At 47.8% G+C, this 18,856-nt stretch overlaps 2 protein-coding genes across 2 annotated transcripts; one reads left to right on the top strand and one right to left on the bottom strand.

Annotated features, from left to right (window-relative positions):
* Positions 1-491: 491 nt before the first annotated feature.
* On the bottom strand, positions 492-7,478 carry chst7 (carbohydrate (N-acetylglucosamine 6-O) sulfotransferase 7). The gene is made up of 2 exons (XM_086281858.1): positions 6,096-7,478; positions 492-1,612 (listed from the first exon to the last, which is right to left on the bottom strand). Exon 1 carries the CDS (start codon positions 7,361-7,363, stop codon positions 6,113-6,115), a length of 1,251 nt encoding a protein of 416 aa, XP_086137984.1. The 5' UTR covers positions 7,364-7,478; the 3' UTR covers positions 492-1,612; positions 6,096-6,112.
* On the top strand, positions 6,471-17,325 carry tubgcp5 (tubulin gamma complex component 5). Its single transcript, XM_086281857.1, has 24 exons — positions 6,471-7,746; positions 8,297-8,593; positions 8,668-8,721; positions 8,973-9,081; positions 9,623-9,719; positions 10,196-10,275; positions 11,558-11,693; positions 11,904-12,021; positions 12,204-12,293; positions 12,398-12,491; positions 12,573-12,825; positions 12,948-13,150; positions 13,233-13,348; positions 13,430-13,698; positions 13,890-14,088; positions 14,378-14,566; positions 14,650-14,832; positions 14,909-14,993; positions 15,078-15,198; positions 15,278-15,429; positions 15,765-15,890; positions 16,275-16,357; positions 16,462-16,562; positions 17,128-17,325. Exons 2-24 carry the CDS (start codon positions 8,460-8,462, stop codon positions 17,172-17,174), a joined length of 3,039 nt encoding a protein of 1,012 aa, XP_086137983.1. The 5' UTR covers positions 6,471-7,746; positions 8,297-8,459; the 3' UTR covers positions 17,175-17,325.
* The last annotated feature ends 1,531 nt before the right edge of the window (positions 17,326-18,856 follow it).

The raw sequence follows: 18,856 nt of genomic DNA, 5'->3' as shown, positions 1-18,856 counted from the left end.
ATATCACACAGACCGCCTGCACTTATGTTGTAATCGTGGCAGTAAAATAACAAAATAATTTGAATCTTTCAGGATTGATTTGGATCTTCTCAGTAATGTGAAGCTCACGTGCTAACAGAGCTAATCCCTTCTCTCCGGCTTCAGTACCTTGTGCTACTGTGATACACCGAATATTCCCGTCCTTATATGCTCATTTCATGCTTCTGTTTGTGATGGGCATTCAATCAGGAAGCCCTCAAACTGGGAGGAGCTAAATGAGCTTGCTTCAGAGAGTGACCTGAGGCCTGGTATCAGATAAAGAAGGATTATTTTGTGAGTTATGCTAAGGTGCTCTGTAAGAGTCCGAGAACAGAAACTTGGAGCTGGAGATGAGTTTGTGTCCATTCAGTTCAACCAGAACAGCCAAACAAATGAATATGAATGAACTTTGACGTGCTGATAAATGAACCTACAGATAATGTGGCTTAGCATTAACAATCATACACAAGCTCTTTATGGAGTGTGTCAGCTTTTTATTCTTTGAGTCGCTTTGAAGTTATTTTTCTTTCAGTGCCAACAAAAAGTACAGAAACAACCTCTGAGCCTCACATATGGGAGGTGGGGGCAACCTCCCAAGACTTTGAGATACCCCTACCACCGAGTCATGTCTTCAAAGACATACGCAGGACATTAGCTGAGGAAAATAAAGCGGACTTTGCTCACAGACTGTGCTGCTGTGTGAGCTTCCATTATCAAATCTTTAAGTGCTCCACCTCCCACCTGCCCTTCTGCTCCACAGTATTTAACCTTGTGAGCTACAACAGCTCATTGGTCGCTGAACCAACCACGGCCAAATCCAAGTGTACACACGTAACAAACTGTTTGTACGAATCCTGTAACAGTGAATCAACTTTTTAAATACACAAAAAAAAAATTCAGCTTTCTGTCTGTCTGGCTCCGTGAGCTGGCTACAGGGCTGCAGACCTGGGTCCATGTCTGTCTGTGCACAGAAGCTGCTGGAGGTTTGGAGGTGAGAGGGGTATCTCAAACACTAAAGCCCTTCTGGAGGCTTGGGTTACAACATTTACAGCATTTTCGAAGAAAACAACAGGGCCCTGCACCCTAAACTGTGTGAGGACGGAGGAATCTTACACCCATGTGAGTGTTTTGTCAGAGAAGTGCACATTCCTGAGAGGCCGGGGGGAGGGTTAGAGAGGAGAGTAGCCTCTCCAAAATACTGCAGTTCTTCTTCACTGCTCTACATTAGTGCTATTAGTGAGTACCACAAACACTGGCGATCTCTGCCACGCTGAGTCGCAAGCCAGACAGATGAGTCACACAGGTGACAGCGAAGCCGGCGCTCTGATCTTGGCAGTCACCTCCTGAGGAGGAACATCCGGGGCGTGCAGGGCTGGTGTCCAACAGAAACCAGGAAAAATGAGCCGCCGCCTCCTTGTTCCAAATTGTCCGCCTGTGATTGGCTGCTCTTTTGCTCAGATTTTCTCCAGTTCATCAGCCCGGCTCGGCCGAAGGAAAACAGTCCTCGAGTCACGCCTGAGAACTCCTCAAGGAACACATTCCAGCTGCTCGTTTAGTTAGACCACCTTCTGACCTCAGACTGAACACCACGACCCTGGAAGAAGAAAAAAAAAAATCAGCTGAGGATTAAAAATAAATCTGAAGTTGTGAGCGAGCTGCAGTCAGCAAGACTAGGAGCCCTGAAGGCGCTTTGTTCCCACAGAACGATAATGAGTGGCTGTTTGTCACTCGGGGAACACGGCGTCCTTTCCTGTAGCAGTTTCCTCGTCATGGGGTTTCAAAAACTTTTTGTGAACAAGATGCTCTCATGATGCCACTGACCCGCCAATCGGTGGCATGCAGCCTGTTGTCACATTCTAGTACCTGGTATCAGGTACTAAAACCCTGAAAACCGTGGCCAGTCGATCTGGTACTAATGGCTTCATAATCATACTGCTCAACTTGAGCACTCACAGCACTTTATACAACATGCCTCATTCACCCTTTCATACACATTCACACAAGCACTTTTTCCATGCTTAAGGCTTTCTAACGTTCACACTCTGAAGGTTCAGTGTCCTGCACAAGAATATTTGTCATGCAGACTAAAGCAGCTGAGAGAACGAGAAAGGTCTAAATACTCTGATAACAAAAAGGAAGTAACCAAGACAAACTTAACCAGAGACACGAGGACAAGACGGAGGGACGAATCTGAACAAAAGAAAAAAGGAACCAAAACTCGTTCATCCATCCATATTATCTTATTCAGGGTCAAACATCCACCAAAACAGAGAAAACAGAACCAGTGATGATGATCTATCTGTGAAGACAGGAACGTTTAAGTCTTAAATAATTAGCCTGAATCACTCTGAGGATGTTTGTTAGAATAAAAACAATGTTATATGAAGCGTTTCCAGTGAAAACAGTGAGCGAATAACCTGCTTTTTTTTTTTTTTAACAAATCACAACAGTCCAGGCGCTTTATATTGTAAGGTAAAGACCCTAATATAATACAGAGAAACTCCAACAATCACAAGACCCCCTATGAGCAAGCACACTAGTGACAGTGGGAAGGAAAAACTCCCTTTTAACAGGAAGAAACCTCCGGCAGAACCAGGCTCAGGGAGGGGCGGTCATCTGCTGGTGAGAAAGACAGGGAAGAGATAGGGCTGTGCAATATGATGAAAATCTTATATCTCGATATAGGACATTTCTCATCCCGATAACGATAAATATCACAAAATAGTGCATTTTCTGTAAATTCTGTGAATCTCGGGCAACTTTACTTGTGTGAAGTGTTTTGACCGATGCATGAAACGATATATTTTTAGATATAAGTTGTAACGGCTTCTATTTTCTTTGAGAGTATTTATTACATGGCGTGCTGCAGGGAAAAGCCTCTTCTAACATTTGAGTCTAAGGTTTATTTGGAGCACCTGACGGCTCTTTTTTGCTTCTCACCCGTAAACTCTCTCCATACTCTTTCAGGTGATTCTTGCGTAGGTGGTAAAAGAGAAAAAACACAGAGACACATTGTGGAACATTAGGATTAATAAAGAAGGTTGTTGGGGTCAAAGGTCATAAAGTGTTTTGTTTGTTTTTTTTCAGCATTCTTCTATAACACTGTGGGGACGTTTTATAAAATGATTCCAACTTCAGGTCAATATCTAATCAACAGAGCGAACGTTTAACCATTAACGTTTAAATGACAAACATTCCTCAGACGTTCTTGGAACATTCAGACTTTGTGACGTAACACTGCGCAGGCATTGTGGGGACGTTTCTGTAGCCTGCGTGGCTCTCACAGCACCCTTAAAGGTCGTGTCTGTGGGAGCCTGCAGTGACAGCCGCGCTGTCGCCCTGGAGCTCTACCCAGTCACGTACAGTCTCACACAATGATGCCCTTCTTGACGGCTCGCTGCAGTTCCTCCCCTCATAAGAGGAGCCAGCAATGCCAGAGACAGAACAAAGAGGCCTCTATGGAGGAGCAGGTCATTAAAGGGAGGGGGGACTTCTCTCTCTGTCTTTGACATGTTGTGATTGTATGACAAAGTGGGTGAGAACACCATTTGTCCAGATTTGAAGCTTGCTATTCTTAGTTAACATTCTTGCTTTGATTTTGCCATACCATATGTTTGTTCTGTAGTTTGCAAAGATTTACTATACCGGGTTTGTTTATGTTTTGCACTTTTACAGTTTATGTAATATAACATCTTGGTTTAAATCAACATTGACAAGTTTGTTAAGTTAACATTTTATTTATTTCAACTGTTAATTTGTCTAGTTTATTTGGTTTGAACTCACCTGACTTACCGGTGTTCCAGGAGCAAAAGGAGGAAGTGCTGCCTCACTTCCTGTATTTATAGCTTCCTGTTTAGCTTCTGACGTCACGGGAAGGGAACAGGTGAAGAGGGGGGAGAACTGGTTTAATTTAATAGAGTCAATTTTAGGATTATGTTTGTTTGAGAGAGATATATTGATGTAACATGTATTGGCTACACCTTAGTCTCTTTTATTGCTAGTAAAGAGTAGCATCATGAGTTTATGAGAATGGTAATGTTTATCTTACCTACTGAATGGAATAGTCCGGAGGAGGATATTGTTTAGATTGCTTGAGTATTTAAGTAGAAGAACTCAGGTGCTCAAAAGGAGAGGACCAGGTCAGTTTAGCTGAGTGCACTTGACATTAAATTTTGTTGGTTTAAGTTCAGTTATGTTTATTTCTACCAAGTTAACTTCGGAGTTGAGTTTTTCTTTATTTTTGTAAATATTTTTGGTCACAGTGATGTTAAACAAATCATTTGCTACCCTGGACAGCATCTGTCTCCTGCCCTTCTTCAGCCACACAAGCTATTTTACAGATTGACTGAGTTAAATCTGGGACATATTAACAGACCGGGATCGTTATCTGACCATCAGAGCAAAGTGCAGCCGCTTACACAAAACACTGCTGTAAACCATCAACGACACGATTAAAGTTTAATTCAATCAGCACCATCGAAACATGAAACACGCTTTAGTTCTTCCACAGAACCGCACATCCCTGACTCCCGCACCCATAAGGTCTTTGTGATGGAATCACCAAATCGCCTTCCTCCATGTTCCCATCGAGTTCTGCAGTGCTTGTTTTCCTACCTGTGCTTCAGAAAACACACACTAACACATCACAGCATCACACACGCTCCAACAACCACACTACACGAACTACACAACACACCTAACGTCAGCGCTTCTGTTCTCTACAGGTGGTACCTGTATCTGAGGGAGGCTGACAGCCCACAAATCAGGAGTCACGCTGCACACATCCACACCGAGTTTGTTCACATGAACTACAGACACACACACACACACACACATTCCTAGAAACACACAGACACACACACACAGACAGAGACACACACAGACAGAGACACACACAGACTCGACCCAGCCTTCATTTAAACAGTCTGACCTCTGACCTTTGTGGTCGCGTTTTGATGTCGTGACATGTGGAAACATTGGAAACAATGTTTCCACATCTAGCCGAGGACACAACGTCATCAGCTCTGCACGCACACCGCTGCTTCCTATTAACACGCAGACAACCTGAAAGAGAACTTCCTCCTGCACGGTTCATGCCATCAGTGGCAAGTGTAAGTTTCCTCTAACACCTGCTTCCTTTCTTAGCCCAATGCTCTGTCTCCAACCACACCTGAATCTTTAAATATGCCCCATACACCCAGCAGCCTCAGACCTCTTTGCTTACTGTGAGCTTGATAAGGTCACCATGTTACATCCTGTCTGTGTAGGTGTGTTTCCTGATGCAGGAACAGCTGTTAGACACTACACTGTGAACAGGTGAGTGCAGTCCTGATTGAGTTTTGTTAAGCGCTGTGGATTGTATCGCTGTCACTGACGCGGCTTTAACCTGGAACTATAGTGCGTACAGGTGATGTTACAGACTTACAGGTTTTACCCACAGACACAAATTCATGCCCTCATCGACTCTCATGTTCACATCACCTCCAACAACAATCCGGGCGACGGGGTAATCTGGCTGTCACTTCTTAGAGTCTGGTTCAGTTTATTTTTTTCTCTCGTTTTGTTCACCAGAAGAGGACTCGGACCCGAAGCTGGGCTCAACGCTGGAGCGAAAGCTCCATCGGCAACTGTGACACAGCTAAACCACCTGCAAACATCTGCTTTTATAGAATATTACCATTTAAATTTTGAATCTAAATGATGTTCTTGTTGGTTTTGTGCTGTTTGGTGACACAATTATGACCATTACTATCTGCTACTACCTTTTGTTTGCATTTTATGTCAGAAATAAAATTTCACTGCATCCCGCCTCACTCGTGTCACTTCCTGTCATTAACAGGAAGATGCTCTTGCCAGAGCATCATCTCCTCTGAGATAAACAAACCATTTCCTTTGTTTTTTTAATCGAACTGAAGGAAGAACAGCTACATGACAGTCTGGGGTTAAGACATGTGACATGCCCTGTCATCACTGGAGGCTGTGATGTATGAAAGTCTTAGTTTCACCTGTATTGTGATCCAAGCAGGTCAGGTCAGAGGTCTCAGATCAGCAACATAAACAGGCGCTTGTCAGCTTACCTCGGCCCACAGCTCTGTCAGGACGCTGTGTCCTCCTCGTGCGTCTTCTGGTAGCCCAGCTGCCTCATGACCTCGCCACAGGACGCCTCCACCTGACTGATCTGCTCCACGCTCAGCCGCTCCCTCCAGGCGTGGACAGCCTCCTTGGCGTCGCGGGAGGAGATGAGGAATGGTCTGTCGGAAGAGTAGCCGTGCCCGCGTGTCATATTGAGCGCAAAGCTCTCGAGCGCGGCAGACGCGGGCAGGTCAGCGAAGCGGAGCAGCCTGCGTAGCTGCTCGGCCGGCCTCAGCACCAGGTCCTCGTAACGCAGGCGCAGGTAGCGGCTGCGCAGCCAGGGCGGTGCGCGCAGCTGCAGCAGCAGGTCGCGCAACCAGCCGTCACAGATGAGCTCCAGGGCGCCCGACACGTAGCTCTCCGCGCGCGTCGCACGGTTCGCGGGCGCAAGCAACCGCTTGTACCTGTCGCTCTGTCTGCGGCTGCGCAGCACCTGGATGCTCTCCTTCACCAGAGCGTGTTTCGACTTCAGACGCGAGTTGTGCACGGCGCGCGGGTCCCGGAACAGCTGCACGACGCGCAGGTTCACACTGGGGTCCCGCATCAGCGGCACGAGCGTGCCCAGGTCCAGCACACGCACACCTTTGATCACCATCACCGGGTACTTCCGGCACTCGCGCTCCAGCTCGCGCAGCTCCCTTCGCGGACACTGCGCGCACAGCTCCTCCTTCACCAGTCCCACCTCGTGGCGCCGGTGCGCGCGGCACAGCGGTTCGGAGCAAAGCACCTTGTTGGTCTTCCAGCCGAAGATGAAAGCGCTGCTCACGTTCTGCCCGCCCGCGTACAGCCGCAGCACCGAGAAGTCACAGCGGAAGAGTGCGCTCATCATGTCGCGCACGGCACCCTGCAGGCTCTGCGCGTCCCCAGGGTACAGCGCCTGCCAGATGTGCCACATGGGCTCATACAGGTAGAACACGTCCGGGTGCTGGTTGAACAGCTCGCCCAAGAAGGAGGAGCCGGTCCTCCAGGTGGCGTGCAGGTAGACATGGATCCGTGGCTGACTGCGGTTAGAGGCGGGCTCGGTCGCCGGCTCGCTGCCGTTGGGACCCCCAGCGTCCTCCCACGGCAATTCCAGCTCCGGGCAGCGGGGCTGGAGCTGCGCCGCCGGCCGGGTCGCCCGGTCCCGAGAGTCAAGCACGTAGGGCAGAAGCAGCAGCAGTCCGGTGTAGGCCAGGATCAGCAGCAGGTACTTCTTGTTTAGCCTCCTCTTCATCTCCGCGCAGGGTCGCTGCTGTACGGAGTGTTAGCCACGCCCCCTGCCGCTTCGTCTGAGTAGAAACACCAGCACCGCTGTCTCACGCCGGTACTACTGTCGTCCACCGTCTCTGTGAGTTATGAGTGCGCAGTGTGGGGGCGGGACTTGTTGACGCCGACAACAGAGAGCATCGAAGGAAAGAGGCGTCCACCAAAAGCACCCGCCCGTGAGCGCGCTGAATTATGGGAACCCCAGTGTTTCAGCGCACTCGCCGCCTTCTGTGAGCGCTTTAAGCTAATAGCATAGCTCATGAGTTCACAGAGGGCGCTAGCGAGTCTATAGCTGTAGAACAAAACTGCTATGAACCTTTTTCTTCTGGAAACATAGAGTGTTAAGAATGTGTAAGTATTCGAATATAGAGAAATAAATACAGTCAAATCAAAAGTTATTTACAGGCTTTTATTTTCGTAAAATCTTCTATTGTACATATGTGAGCATGACCTGAGCATCTGCAGAGAATCATCACCATCACCACGGGGGCTTTTGACTGCGCTCCTCACCTGGTAAACAGGCGATATGAAGATAGCGCGTCCTCTCGTTGACCCGTGCGAGCATTATCCGGGTCACTGCAAGAACTAAACCATGGACTTGTTGTCTAGAAGCATCTTCACGTACTCATTTTAGTCCTTTAACGTATTTCAGTGCTTTTTGTTTACTAGTGCCTGTGCGGCCTCTGCTGCTCATACGGATGCATTACCGCCATTTTCCTACGTAGATTCACAGAAAGTGGAATATTCAGTTTTTGTCATTTTTTGTACCGACTGAGAAACGAGGTTTAACTACTTTAAAACAGTAAAAAATAAAAACGGAAACTTATTTGATTTGTTTTTGCGCATGCTCAGTGCTACTTGTTTGTTATGGAGGTGGGGCTAACACTGCGCGGTCCTGTAGGAATCAATGGAGGAGACAGCCATTTGTCTATAATGGCGCATTTAAGACATCTCCGGCGCTGTTAGCCTGTTCGCGGGTGGAAACCGCGGGCTGGAAGCAGACCGACAGGCCGCTTCGATCTGTGCCCGTTCACGGGGACTGCAGCCCGGCTGACAGCGTCAACATGGCGCACTGGAGCACCTTCGAAAAGGAGAGTGAGAGAGAGACGAAGCGGCTGATCAGGTGTCTCAGCGGGATCGAGGATGAGGAGGACCAAAACTTCCAGCTGGCGCTCAAATTCGCCTGGTCCAACTTTAAGTGAGTTTTTACGGGTGTGCGGGGGAGCAGGCTGCTGCACACAGCGTCCTAACATCCGCCTCGTGTCTCCTCAGGTTTCATCGATATCTGGACACAGACAGCCACAAAGTGGAGCGCAGTGTCAGCGGGTGAGTGACTCCTTCAAAACAGTGAAGTCTGAGCAAACTAAACATGTGTATGTTCTCCTTCAGGGCTCTGCATGTCCTCCTGTCCCAGAATCCTCCTCTGTCACTGCACCCCTCTGCTTGTCCCCCTTCGCTACATCCACCAACCTCCCCTGAGTTCTTCTTCTCCTCCTGCCTGGCAGCTCCATCGTCATCCTCCGCTCTTCGTCTCCAGCTAACGTTATGGTATAGTGACAGTCTGCCCTGTTTTCCAGAATCTACGAGAAGCTCGTGGTGCACTCGGACCTACAGAAAGCAGAAAGCTGGATGAGACTGACTGAAGAATTCCTGAACTCACCTTTACCGAACACAGATGGGGAAAAGGTAGCGCACAGCTGTTTTCTGCTCTATCACAGACGGATACGCGATCAATACTCATGCGCGACACCAGTCAATGCTGGCATGCTGCATCATATTCTAGCGTGAAACTTGTGAACGAAAGTCAGAGGGGATTTTGGATGGATGAAGGTAATAAGTGTAAACTTGCAATCAATAAACAGTCACATTAGTCTTTTCAAGTCAAGTAGCTTTATTGTCATTCCCACCATGCGTCGTCGTACAGTACACAGTGAAGCGAGACAGCATTCCTCCAAGACCATGGTGCTACATATATCAGACGATCAACACAAGACTACATAAAGTGTGCAAGAAACCAAAACAAAGACAGAACGATACAGACACAGCAGTGCAAGAGAAAAGTGCACAGTAATAAAGTGTGCGCTAGTTTTCTGACAGATGACGCAGCCCTAATGGGTCAGTATCACATGTTACACACACAGTTTTCTGGTGTGTCGGGCTCAAACATTGAAACATGACTGCAATGATGTGAGAATATCTCAGTGAAACGTGATCTGTGTTTCCTCAGACCGATGCACACTACAGCATACTGTCACTGCTGCTCTGCCTGTCGGGATCCCCCTCAAACACAGACTTCACGGAGCGACCCAGGCTGAAGGAGGCCGGTGAGAACCGCATTCTTCCCTTTATCTGTGACCAACGTGTCAACACATTCTGAATTCATTAATTCTGCTTCTCTCAGGTTGGAGTTGGAAACACAAACAGTACAAACAGAACGTTTTTCACATATTCTTCCAAAGCAGTTTTTTCTCTCTCATTAAAAGTAGAACCTTTTAAACCAAAGCTTTGTTTTAGTGAATCCCACATTACAGATGCTAATGATGCTTTGACACCAGGATCAGATGAACAGATTCCAGTGACGTCGTCACAGTCGCGCCCATGTTTCTGTTTCAGAGTCAGAGCGAAAGCTTCAGCAGCAGGAAATCTGCCCACCGTGTTTCGCTGCACAACATCAGTGCAGTGATTATAAGTTCACTTCATGTCAAAGGCCAAATGATTTGTTTCCAGATAACCTTAGCACTTAGCCTTGAAGGCTAAAAATCACACAGTTTATGTTAATCTTTCAGTCTTATGTCTGCAGAACCGGAGGACAAGTTTGACTGGGCTAAATATCTGATGGAGGGCGAGGATGCAGACATGGGGCCGTACCCAGACACACCTGTGAGTCACCGAGCCCACCTTTATGAATGCAGAGCTGTTTCTGATTCTCTGATCGAAAACCCGGTGTCAGCGGGTTTTTGCTCAGGGTGATCTGGTGCAACTGTGGTGTGGTGCAACATGAACACCACACCACAGTCACATGACTTTAACATCATCACTAACCTGTGTTCACAGGCAGAAAAACAAAACTCATTTCTGACCCACAAGTACAAACCCAGAAAAGCTCCAACAAAGTCAGACGCTAAAAAAACCTAAAGAAAGTCACATTTTCTTCACTGTAGAACAGAAAAGGCTGTTTTGAATCAAACGCGAACTTGTGTTGAATCTGACGGCAGCGTCACGTCTGTAAAGTAGGACAGGTCTGTGCTTCCTCTCTGACATCAGTCTGTGATGGTCTGTGAACTGAGGACAGCAGCTGGTCTGATCTGATTGAGGATTCCAGCTGCTCGGCAGTCCCGGCTGTGTTTCATCCTGTTTCACAACGCTCTAGATGTTGTCGGCCGGTCAGAGGTCTGAACTGCAGGTGGGCCAGACTCTTCTCCTCTGAAGCCATGCTGATGATTCTGACCTGAGATCAGTTTCTGCTTTGCCTTGGTCCATTTTAAAGAGGAGCCGGCGCCGTTTCTCGATCATGGTCACACGTGCCTTCGTGTCAGTATGACGAAGCTGTAACCAGCATGTGTGGATGGCACGCCGAGCTACTCGCAGACGCTGGTTTATGGAAATATTCCTGAGCCGTGCACAGATTTATCACAGAGCAGTGTTTCTGCTGAAGGTTACAGTCATCAGCCTGCGCACAGAGAGCACACTCAGATCCTCCGAGTGTGCTGATGATGTCAAGTTGTGTAGATGATGAGATGTTCACAGCGTGGACTGTGATTCTTAAATAGGTTGGTGAACCTCTGAGAAGCTCCGCCTCTCTGAGATGATCTTTTTCTACCTGATCGCGTGACCGACCTGCTGCCAGCTCACCTTTGATATTCTCTTTAGCATCTCTGACTTTCACACACTTTTGTTGCTCCGTCCCATATTTTAGGGTGTCGCTGTCGCCAAATTCCCCATGAGCTCAGATTTGTCACAAAGCAGTAACATGTCTCATTTTGAGTATTTACTGTGTTTTCTGTGTTCTATTGTGGATAAAATATGAGTTTATGGGATTTGCAGATCATTGCATTCTGCTTTTATATATTTTAGGAAGTGTCCTGGTTTGTATTATACTGAGCACAGTACCTACAGGCGTATTACAGGTAAGCTGTGCCCATCAGTGTTTCCTGTTTCATAGGAGTGGTCTGAGGAGGAGAGCGAGGATGATGACAGTCAGCAGCCAATCAGCAGGGAGGACTCTGGGATCCAGCTGGACAGGACGCCTCAGGAGGACCAGGACAACGCCAACAAAACCGTTCCAGTCACGTGGACAGGTGCGAAGCAGTCACACAGCAGAAGGTGCAGGTCTTTACAACGTTTCCACCAAATGAGAGGAAGGAGCTTCTGGTTTGTTTTCTGTTCAGTCACAAAAGCTGAACAGAAAACGTTGATGTCACTACCCAGAATGCGCTGCAGTGTAAGCGACTCGGACATGGAGGGTGTTTTATTGTCACGCTGAACCTTTTCCCCATGTTTCCTCTCAGTGGGGGAGCCTGACGCTAGGGCCTGGCTGGAGCAGCATCTGGTGACCCCGTACTGGGCATCGCACGCACCTCGTTTTCCCCACAGCCTGCATCTGCACTCCAACCTCCTCAATGTGTGGTGAGCTCATCCTCAATGATAGTTAAAAATTAATATACAGCGTCCTACCTGTGGGGAGAACATTTGGACATGGAAGCCCCCCCAGGGGAAGAGCTGGGAGAGGGATGCCTGGGTGCAGTTGGGGGAGGAGCTATAGTTTGAAATTAGAGTATTTGGTGCTGATGCTGCATTTGTCCCCTCAGGGATCAGCACCTGTATAACACGGACCCACTGTACCTGCCAGAAGAGAAGGCCTTCGTCACAGAGACGCAAGTAATTCGAGAAACGCTGTGGTAAGAGATGACAACAGTCGCCTGCAGGTCGCCACACGCTGAGATCAGGTTTGTGTTGAGAGTGGGTTCAGGGTCCTGCTGACTGTGTGAGTTTCTTCCGGCAGGCTTCTCTCTGGGGTCAATAAACACTTCATATTCCAGCAGCACGACGGAAAGGTGTCAGTCAGAAGTAATGTGGTGGTGACTCATCTGACCGGCGTGAGTTCACATCTGACGGAGGTCACTGAGCACGTGCAATGCGAGCTGTAGTGAAAAGTGTTTTTCTCCTCTGTGCTGCAGAACTGCCTGCGCTCTGTCCTCGAGCACATCGCCGTCTATGGTCAGGCTGTGTTCAGGCTGCAGAGGTTCATCGACGAGGTGACAGGCCACAGCTCGGAGCCGGGCCCGCCGGGAACCGCGTCCACCTACGGCTCTAAGAAGGCCTCCGAGCCTCCCTTCAGGACCTACCAGGCCTTCGTGTGGGCACTCAACAAGTACTTCACAAGTTTCAAGGAGGAGCTTACCACGATCGAGAGGGAGCTCATATGCAACGGTAAGTCCAAGCTTGTTTAGGGATCACTGAGGCTTCCTGTTTTCGTGCTGGTTTTCTTGTTCTGTCATCCTGAGCCCGGCCGCCTTCGTTTGATTCCCAATCTGCGTCGTGTCTGTTTGCAGATGAGACAGTGACTCTGTCTGCAGTGCTGGAGCGGCTCAGCCCTCACCTGGCTCAGATCAAAGTGCTGCACAGGGTCTTTTGCACGGGTGTCGCCGAAGTGCCGCCCGCCACCCCCAACGTTGTGCGGGCTTCCCACCTGCTCAACACCCTCTATAAGGCCATCATCGAGTATGACAGCGTCGGCGAGGCATCGGAGCAGGCAGTGAGCACTCGTCGTGGGATACTGTGACATGGGGGCAATTTAGTGGAAGGAAACAAACGCATCTGCTCTCTCTGTCTGCCAGGTGGCGTTGTTGTTCTCCCTGTGGACGGAGACGGTCCGGCCGTATTTGGAGATCGTAGACGAGTGGATCGTTCACGGCCATCTGTTTGACCCTGCCAGAGAATTCATCATCCAGAGGTGCGCTGCAGAAACCGTGTGTGTGCGTGTGATGTGACTTCAGCAGCGTTTTGTGGGCTGAGTTTCTTTCTCCCGCTGCAGGAACAAAGATGTGCCCGTGAATCACAGGGACTTCTGGTACGCCACCTACACGCTGTACAGCGTATCGGAGACGGTGGACAGCGAGGAGAAGCTGAATGACGCGGCCAGCGGGAGCTCCGGGGGGGATCAGGCCTCGGGGGGCAGACAGCTCACCATGGTGTCCTTCCTCAAACCTGTCCTCAAGCAGATTATCATGGCCGGGAAGTCCATGCAGCTGCTCAAGAATCTGGACTGCAAGGAGGCAGAGAAGTCGCAGCGAGCCTCCAGAGGTCAGTGCTTCGTTCTGTCTGTTTGTTTCAGTAAAGGAAGGCGCTGCATTGACCGGGTCAACACAAACCACAGATGGGGTTTTCTATGCTTCTGCTCTCCCGGATGTCTTCAGGTTGTGTTGAGTGCCATGCCTCTGCCGATGAGCTGACCTCACTAACCTGGGCTGTCTGTCCTGGATGTTTGCTTGCAGACGCAGAGAGGAAGAGTCTGCACACGCTTTTTCTGGAGTCCGTGCAGTCGCGCCTCTGCAGCCGAGAGGAGTCCCCGGTGGATGGCATGACGGAGCAGCAATCCACAAGGAGGAGTCTGATCAAGATGCAGTCCATCATGGCGCGGCACCTCGAGATTGACGATGTCCATGACCCGCTGCTGGCCATCAATTTTGCCAGGTAATGCCATAGTTCTTCTACAAGCCTCTGAGCAAATGTCCAGCGAGGATCAACAAAAAGTCTGGGATTCATCGCAGGATAAAGATGCAGATTGTCAGAAATGTAAGCTGTTCACGTCTTAGAAGAGTGGACAACTCGGAGCTCAGAGTTTGTCTTTAGCTCTGAACGTGACAAACAAATTGTGATGTGAGATTTTCTGTTTTCCACTCCTCCGAGCTCTGCGCGGATACGAGCGAGATTTCTTTATTCCCGAGTCTGAGTGCGTTCTGTCTGCCCTCCTCTTCCTCAGACTGTACTTGGAGCAGAGCGACTTCCAGGAGTGTTTCTCCGGAGGGGATTTCAGCGTGGACCGCTCGTCCCAGTCGGTCACCTGCCAGACGTTTGAGCTCACACTGCGTTCCTGTCTCTACCCGCACATTGAGAGGAGGTACATTGAGTGCTGTGGGAACCTGATGAAGACTCTGACAAAAGACTACAGGTAAGCACGGCTCTTCAGCTACGCTTTTCCTGTTTCCAAAATCAGGTAAAGGGAAGCTTCTGAGCTCTGTGGCGTGTCTGCAGGTTGCTGGAATACCTTCAGGCGATGAGGAACTACTTCCTGCTGGAAGCTGGAGACACCATGTATGATTTTTACACGGCCATCTTTGACAAGGTGCAGGAGAAGGAGAGCTGGCAGCAGCCGTCGTTTCTGAACGTGCAGCTGCAAGAGGCGGTCGGACAGCGCTACCCGGAGGACAGCAGCAGGTACAGTGCACATTTGCTGTGACACAGTTCCTTATTTATGTTAGAATGAGTTTGATCAGGCATCTCTGTTTCCCAGGCTGTCAGTGTTTCTGGAGCCCATCGACGCTTCCAGGAAAAAACAGCCTGTGAACAACCTGGAAGTCCTCACGCTGAGCTACAAGGTGAACACTGCAGTCTGTGCTTTGGTGTCTGTCGGTGCGTTGTTCAATCCGCCACCTGACGTTTCCTGGTACGTGTCTGCACAGGTTCCCTGGCCCGTGGACATTGTGATCAGCTCTGAGTGTCAGAAGATCTACAACCAAGTGTTCCTCCTCCTGCTGCAGATCAAATGGGCCAAGTACAGTCTGGACACGCTTCGATTCAGTGGTACGAGCTCCACGTGAAGCTGAAAACTGAAAATAAGCCCGTTTCAGTCATTTCTCTGATAAATGGTTGTTACTCGTAGGTTTTACAGACGTCACTAAGAAGCTGGAGGGCGCCACAGCCGAGGAGGTCAAGGTCAAAGAGCGCGTGAACCAGCAGATCCACAGGATGTGTCTGCTCAGGGTCAAACTGATGCACTTTGTCAACAGCCTTCACAACTACATCATGACGAGGGTGAGGCAAGCCACCAAACTGACCTCCTGCAAACAGGAAGTGCACCCATGACATTCAATTCACTTAATTTTTATTTGCACAGCACCAAATTACAACAGCAGTCACCACAAGGTGCTTTATATTGTAAGGTAGACCCTACAATCAAATATACAGAGAAAAACCCAACAATCCTATGACCCCCTATGACCATGCCAATTGTGACAGTGAGAAGGGAAAATTCCCTTTTAACAGGAAGAAACCTCCTGCAGAACCAGGCTCGGTGAGGATGAGGTGAGTCCTCACTGCACTCTCAGTTTGACCAACTCTGGCTCTTCATCTGTTTTGTGTCTCGTCAGATTCTGCACAGCACGGGACTCGAGTTTCAGCACCAAGTGCAGGAAGCCAAGGACTTGGACCAGCTCATCAAGATCCATTACAGATACCTGGCCACGATTCACGACCGTTGCCTGCTGAGGGAGAAGGTGAACTTTTATGATGGTGCCGTCACCACCAGTCTGACTGCTGACGCAATCAGCTGTAAAGAAGGTTCCTGTTTGTTTGAGATGATGAAAAAGCGTTCGTTCGTTTACGAACACGATGAGCAGCTTGAGGTGTTTCTCAGTTTTCCTGCTTTAGTACAAAAAATGCTGCTGCACCATCAGCACTGCTGCTTGTACTGACCTCACTGTAGTGTGTGATGGCGGGCAGGTAAATAAATTGGATCTGATAAGACAGTGATTCTTTATGTTTCCAGGAAAACTTGTAAAACACTGTACTGTGGGTGGGACCAGAACCTTCAGTGGGCCGAATCTCACTTTGGCTCCCTGCTCAGACTCAACCTGTTTCTACATGTTGTCTTTTCTCAGGTCAGTTTTGTGAAGGAGGCGATAATGAAGGTTCTGAATCTCGTGCTCATCTTCTCGGACAGATGGCAGGCTGGAGCCTGGAAGTAAGAGTGATGCGTCTATTCAGTGGTGTTGATGTGACAGTTATGCGCATCCAGGTACAGAGACGACACACCAGCTCTGCAGCTAAATGTTGTTTCTCTTTCAGGATCGAGTCCATCGATAAAATGGAATCTGATTTCAAAAACTGCCACATGTTCCTTGTGACGATCCTCAATAAGGCGGTGTGCCGGGGCTCCTTCCCTCACTGTGAGTCTGTCGTCTGGGTAATAATGTCATACGCAGTGATTGTGTACGGTGGTCCAAAGGTGCAGAACATCCGACTTGGAAAAGCTTAAATGTAAAATCGGTCAACGCTACGAGGCTGTCGGGATCCAGCTGCAGCGCTCTGTGTTTCCTCCATACAGAGTGTGTCCGCAGTTCAGAGGGGATCGACTTCATAATGAGATATCCGCACAACATTTTCAGCCTGAAAATGTCGTTTCGAGGGCTCGGGCGTGTGCGGTTAAAGTCTTCCAAGGGCCAACAAAAGCCAACCTTCAGTTATTGACATCTGCATCAGCTCAGACTCAGGAACCACAAGTCTCCTGCAATCTGATCCTTCGAGGTCAATTTAACAGGATATGAAAGTAATAAATGAGAAATAGGATGTTTGTGCTGGTCATCCTGTCAGCACACAGGATTGAATGATTGAAAACCTTTCCAGTTAGTGAAATATGTGTTTGGCACCTCTGGGCCACCGTAGCTGTCCGGTGTGTTGTTGTATGCTGTGAGCAGAGAGGAGCTGATGACGTCTGTCTCTCTTGTTGTGCAGTGGAGTCTCTGGCGCTCTCTCTGATGGCGGGGTTCGAGCAGTGCTGACGAGCCGGACACGAGCACGCTCTGTGACGATATCATTGTCTGCTGAGACGGACTCAGACCGGCCTGATGCTTCTCCACAAATTTCATGAATGCTTGTATTTTAATATTAATAACGTCTGTGACGAGGCAGAATAAAGATGATGTGATAATATGTGCTGACATTTGACTCTGTTATTCACTTTACGTTGTGTAAAGGACCGTGACCCGACAGACTGGGTTTTTTAATTGATTTTGCACTCATGTACAACGTCCTAGTTCAGCACACACACACAATCGCCAGCTGTCTGCATACTGTCTCACTTCAGTCTCCACCCTCACTTTACGAAGGGAGGAACCCCATTAGTTTAATCATGTCCACCTGATTTATATATTTGTTCTGGTTAAACAAGGGTTAAGTTTCTCCGAGGGTTGATGAGCTCTGATGAGAGCCTATTGTTTTACTTCACTTCTTGCGTGTCAGCCAATCGGTGAAGCTCTTGGCAGCTCTTGTCCCTCCTTAGTACCACCTCCCAAGTTTTCAGTCGCTTGTTTCTACAGCCGAACAGAGCAGGCAGACTTTTTTTTTTTTTAGAACTTTATTTATAAACAACAGTATAACATACAAGGCACCATCATTAATCCGAATATGTAATATCCTCGGTTGAGCGTTACAACGAGAAAAGAGGAAGAAAAAAATAAACAATAAACAATAAACACAAAGCCAAAAGAGTTAACAAAAAAGAAAGAACAGTCTTTGAAGGATTTGAAACTAAAGGCAAAAATCAATATGAACAAAAAAGGGCAGTCATGATCATTAATTAGGGAGGTTTCTTTTTTAACATAGATTAAACTTGTTAAATAATACAACAAGTTTATGAGCTTTCTTGTTATTGACAAGTTTCAGCGATTTGGCCCAGAGTTTAAAGTCATTCAGACATCTGTTTATACATGGTTTAGCTTTAAAATATCTGCATTTGTGAATAAAATTTTTTTCCAGTAACAAAAACGTCCTAATCAACAAGTCAAAATCTGCATTCTCAGCAAGTATTACAAATTTTATTACTGTCACCGTCAAATGTGGTAACTGAATTCTCCTGGACTGTAGCCAGCTCCACATGTCAATCCAGAAGGAGTGCACTGATTCACAAGTGATCTAGACTTTCAATATCATTTTCACAAAATGTGCAGGCGTTCACATCTAAGTTAAATTTCCGTCTTAAGAATTCATTGGTTGGATAAACCTCATTTATGATTTTAAAGTTAACCTCTTTTACTTTAGGGGAAAGAGGAAGTGAGATATACTTTCTTCTTATCGCCTTAACCTCCATGGTCTCAAATTCTTTAAGAATATAATTTCTTTTAACCGGATTAGGGCAAATTTCATTTATCAAAATATTCCTGATCACCTTGTTTGTAAACCTGCTGTCACCAAATTCAACTCCAGCTATGCAGAGCTGTCTCAGTCCAGGAGAAATTTTAGAGTGCACAATATCTTCATTTATCATTGATCTCAAAGGGACTGGGATGGCTTTTATTAGGGATTTATATCTCTTAGCAGTACATCTTACATCAAATTTCTCACAAAACGTCTCATGTTTTAATAAGACCCCATTCTTGTCCATAAAATGAGCTACAGCCCAAATCCCTTTAGATCTCCATTCATCCATGTACGCAGATTTCCTACACAGACGGATATACCTGTT

The sequence above is a fragment of the Aulonocara sp. 'chitande type north' Nkhata Bay genome, linkage group LG23 (assembly GCF_057382095.1).
Source record: "Aulonocara sp. 'chitande type north' Nkhata Bay isolate Kocher_YH1m ecotype deep benthic linkage group LG23, A_spYH_male_GT1.1, whole genome shotgun sequence".
Classification (NCBI taxonomy): Eukaryota; Metazoa; Chordata; class Actinopteri; order Cichliformes; family Cichlidae; genus Aulonocara; species Aulonocara sp. 'chitande type north' Nkhata Bay.
The sequence above is the reverse complement of the archived record's forward strand: the minus strand, read 5'-3'. Positions and strand labels throughout refer to the sequence as shown.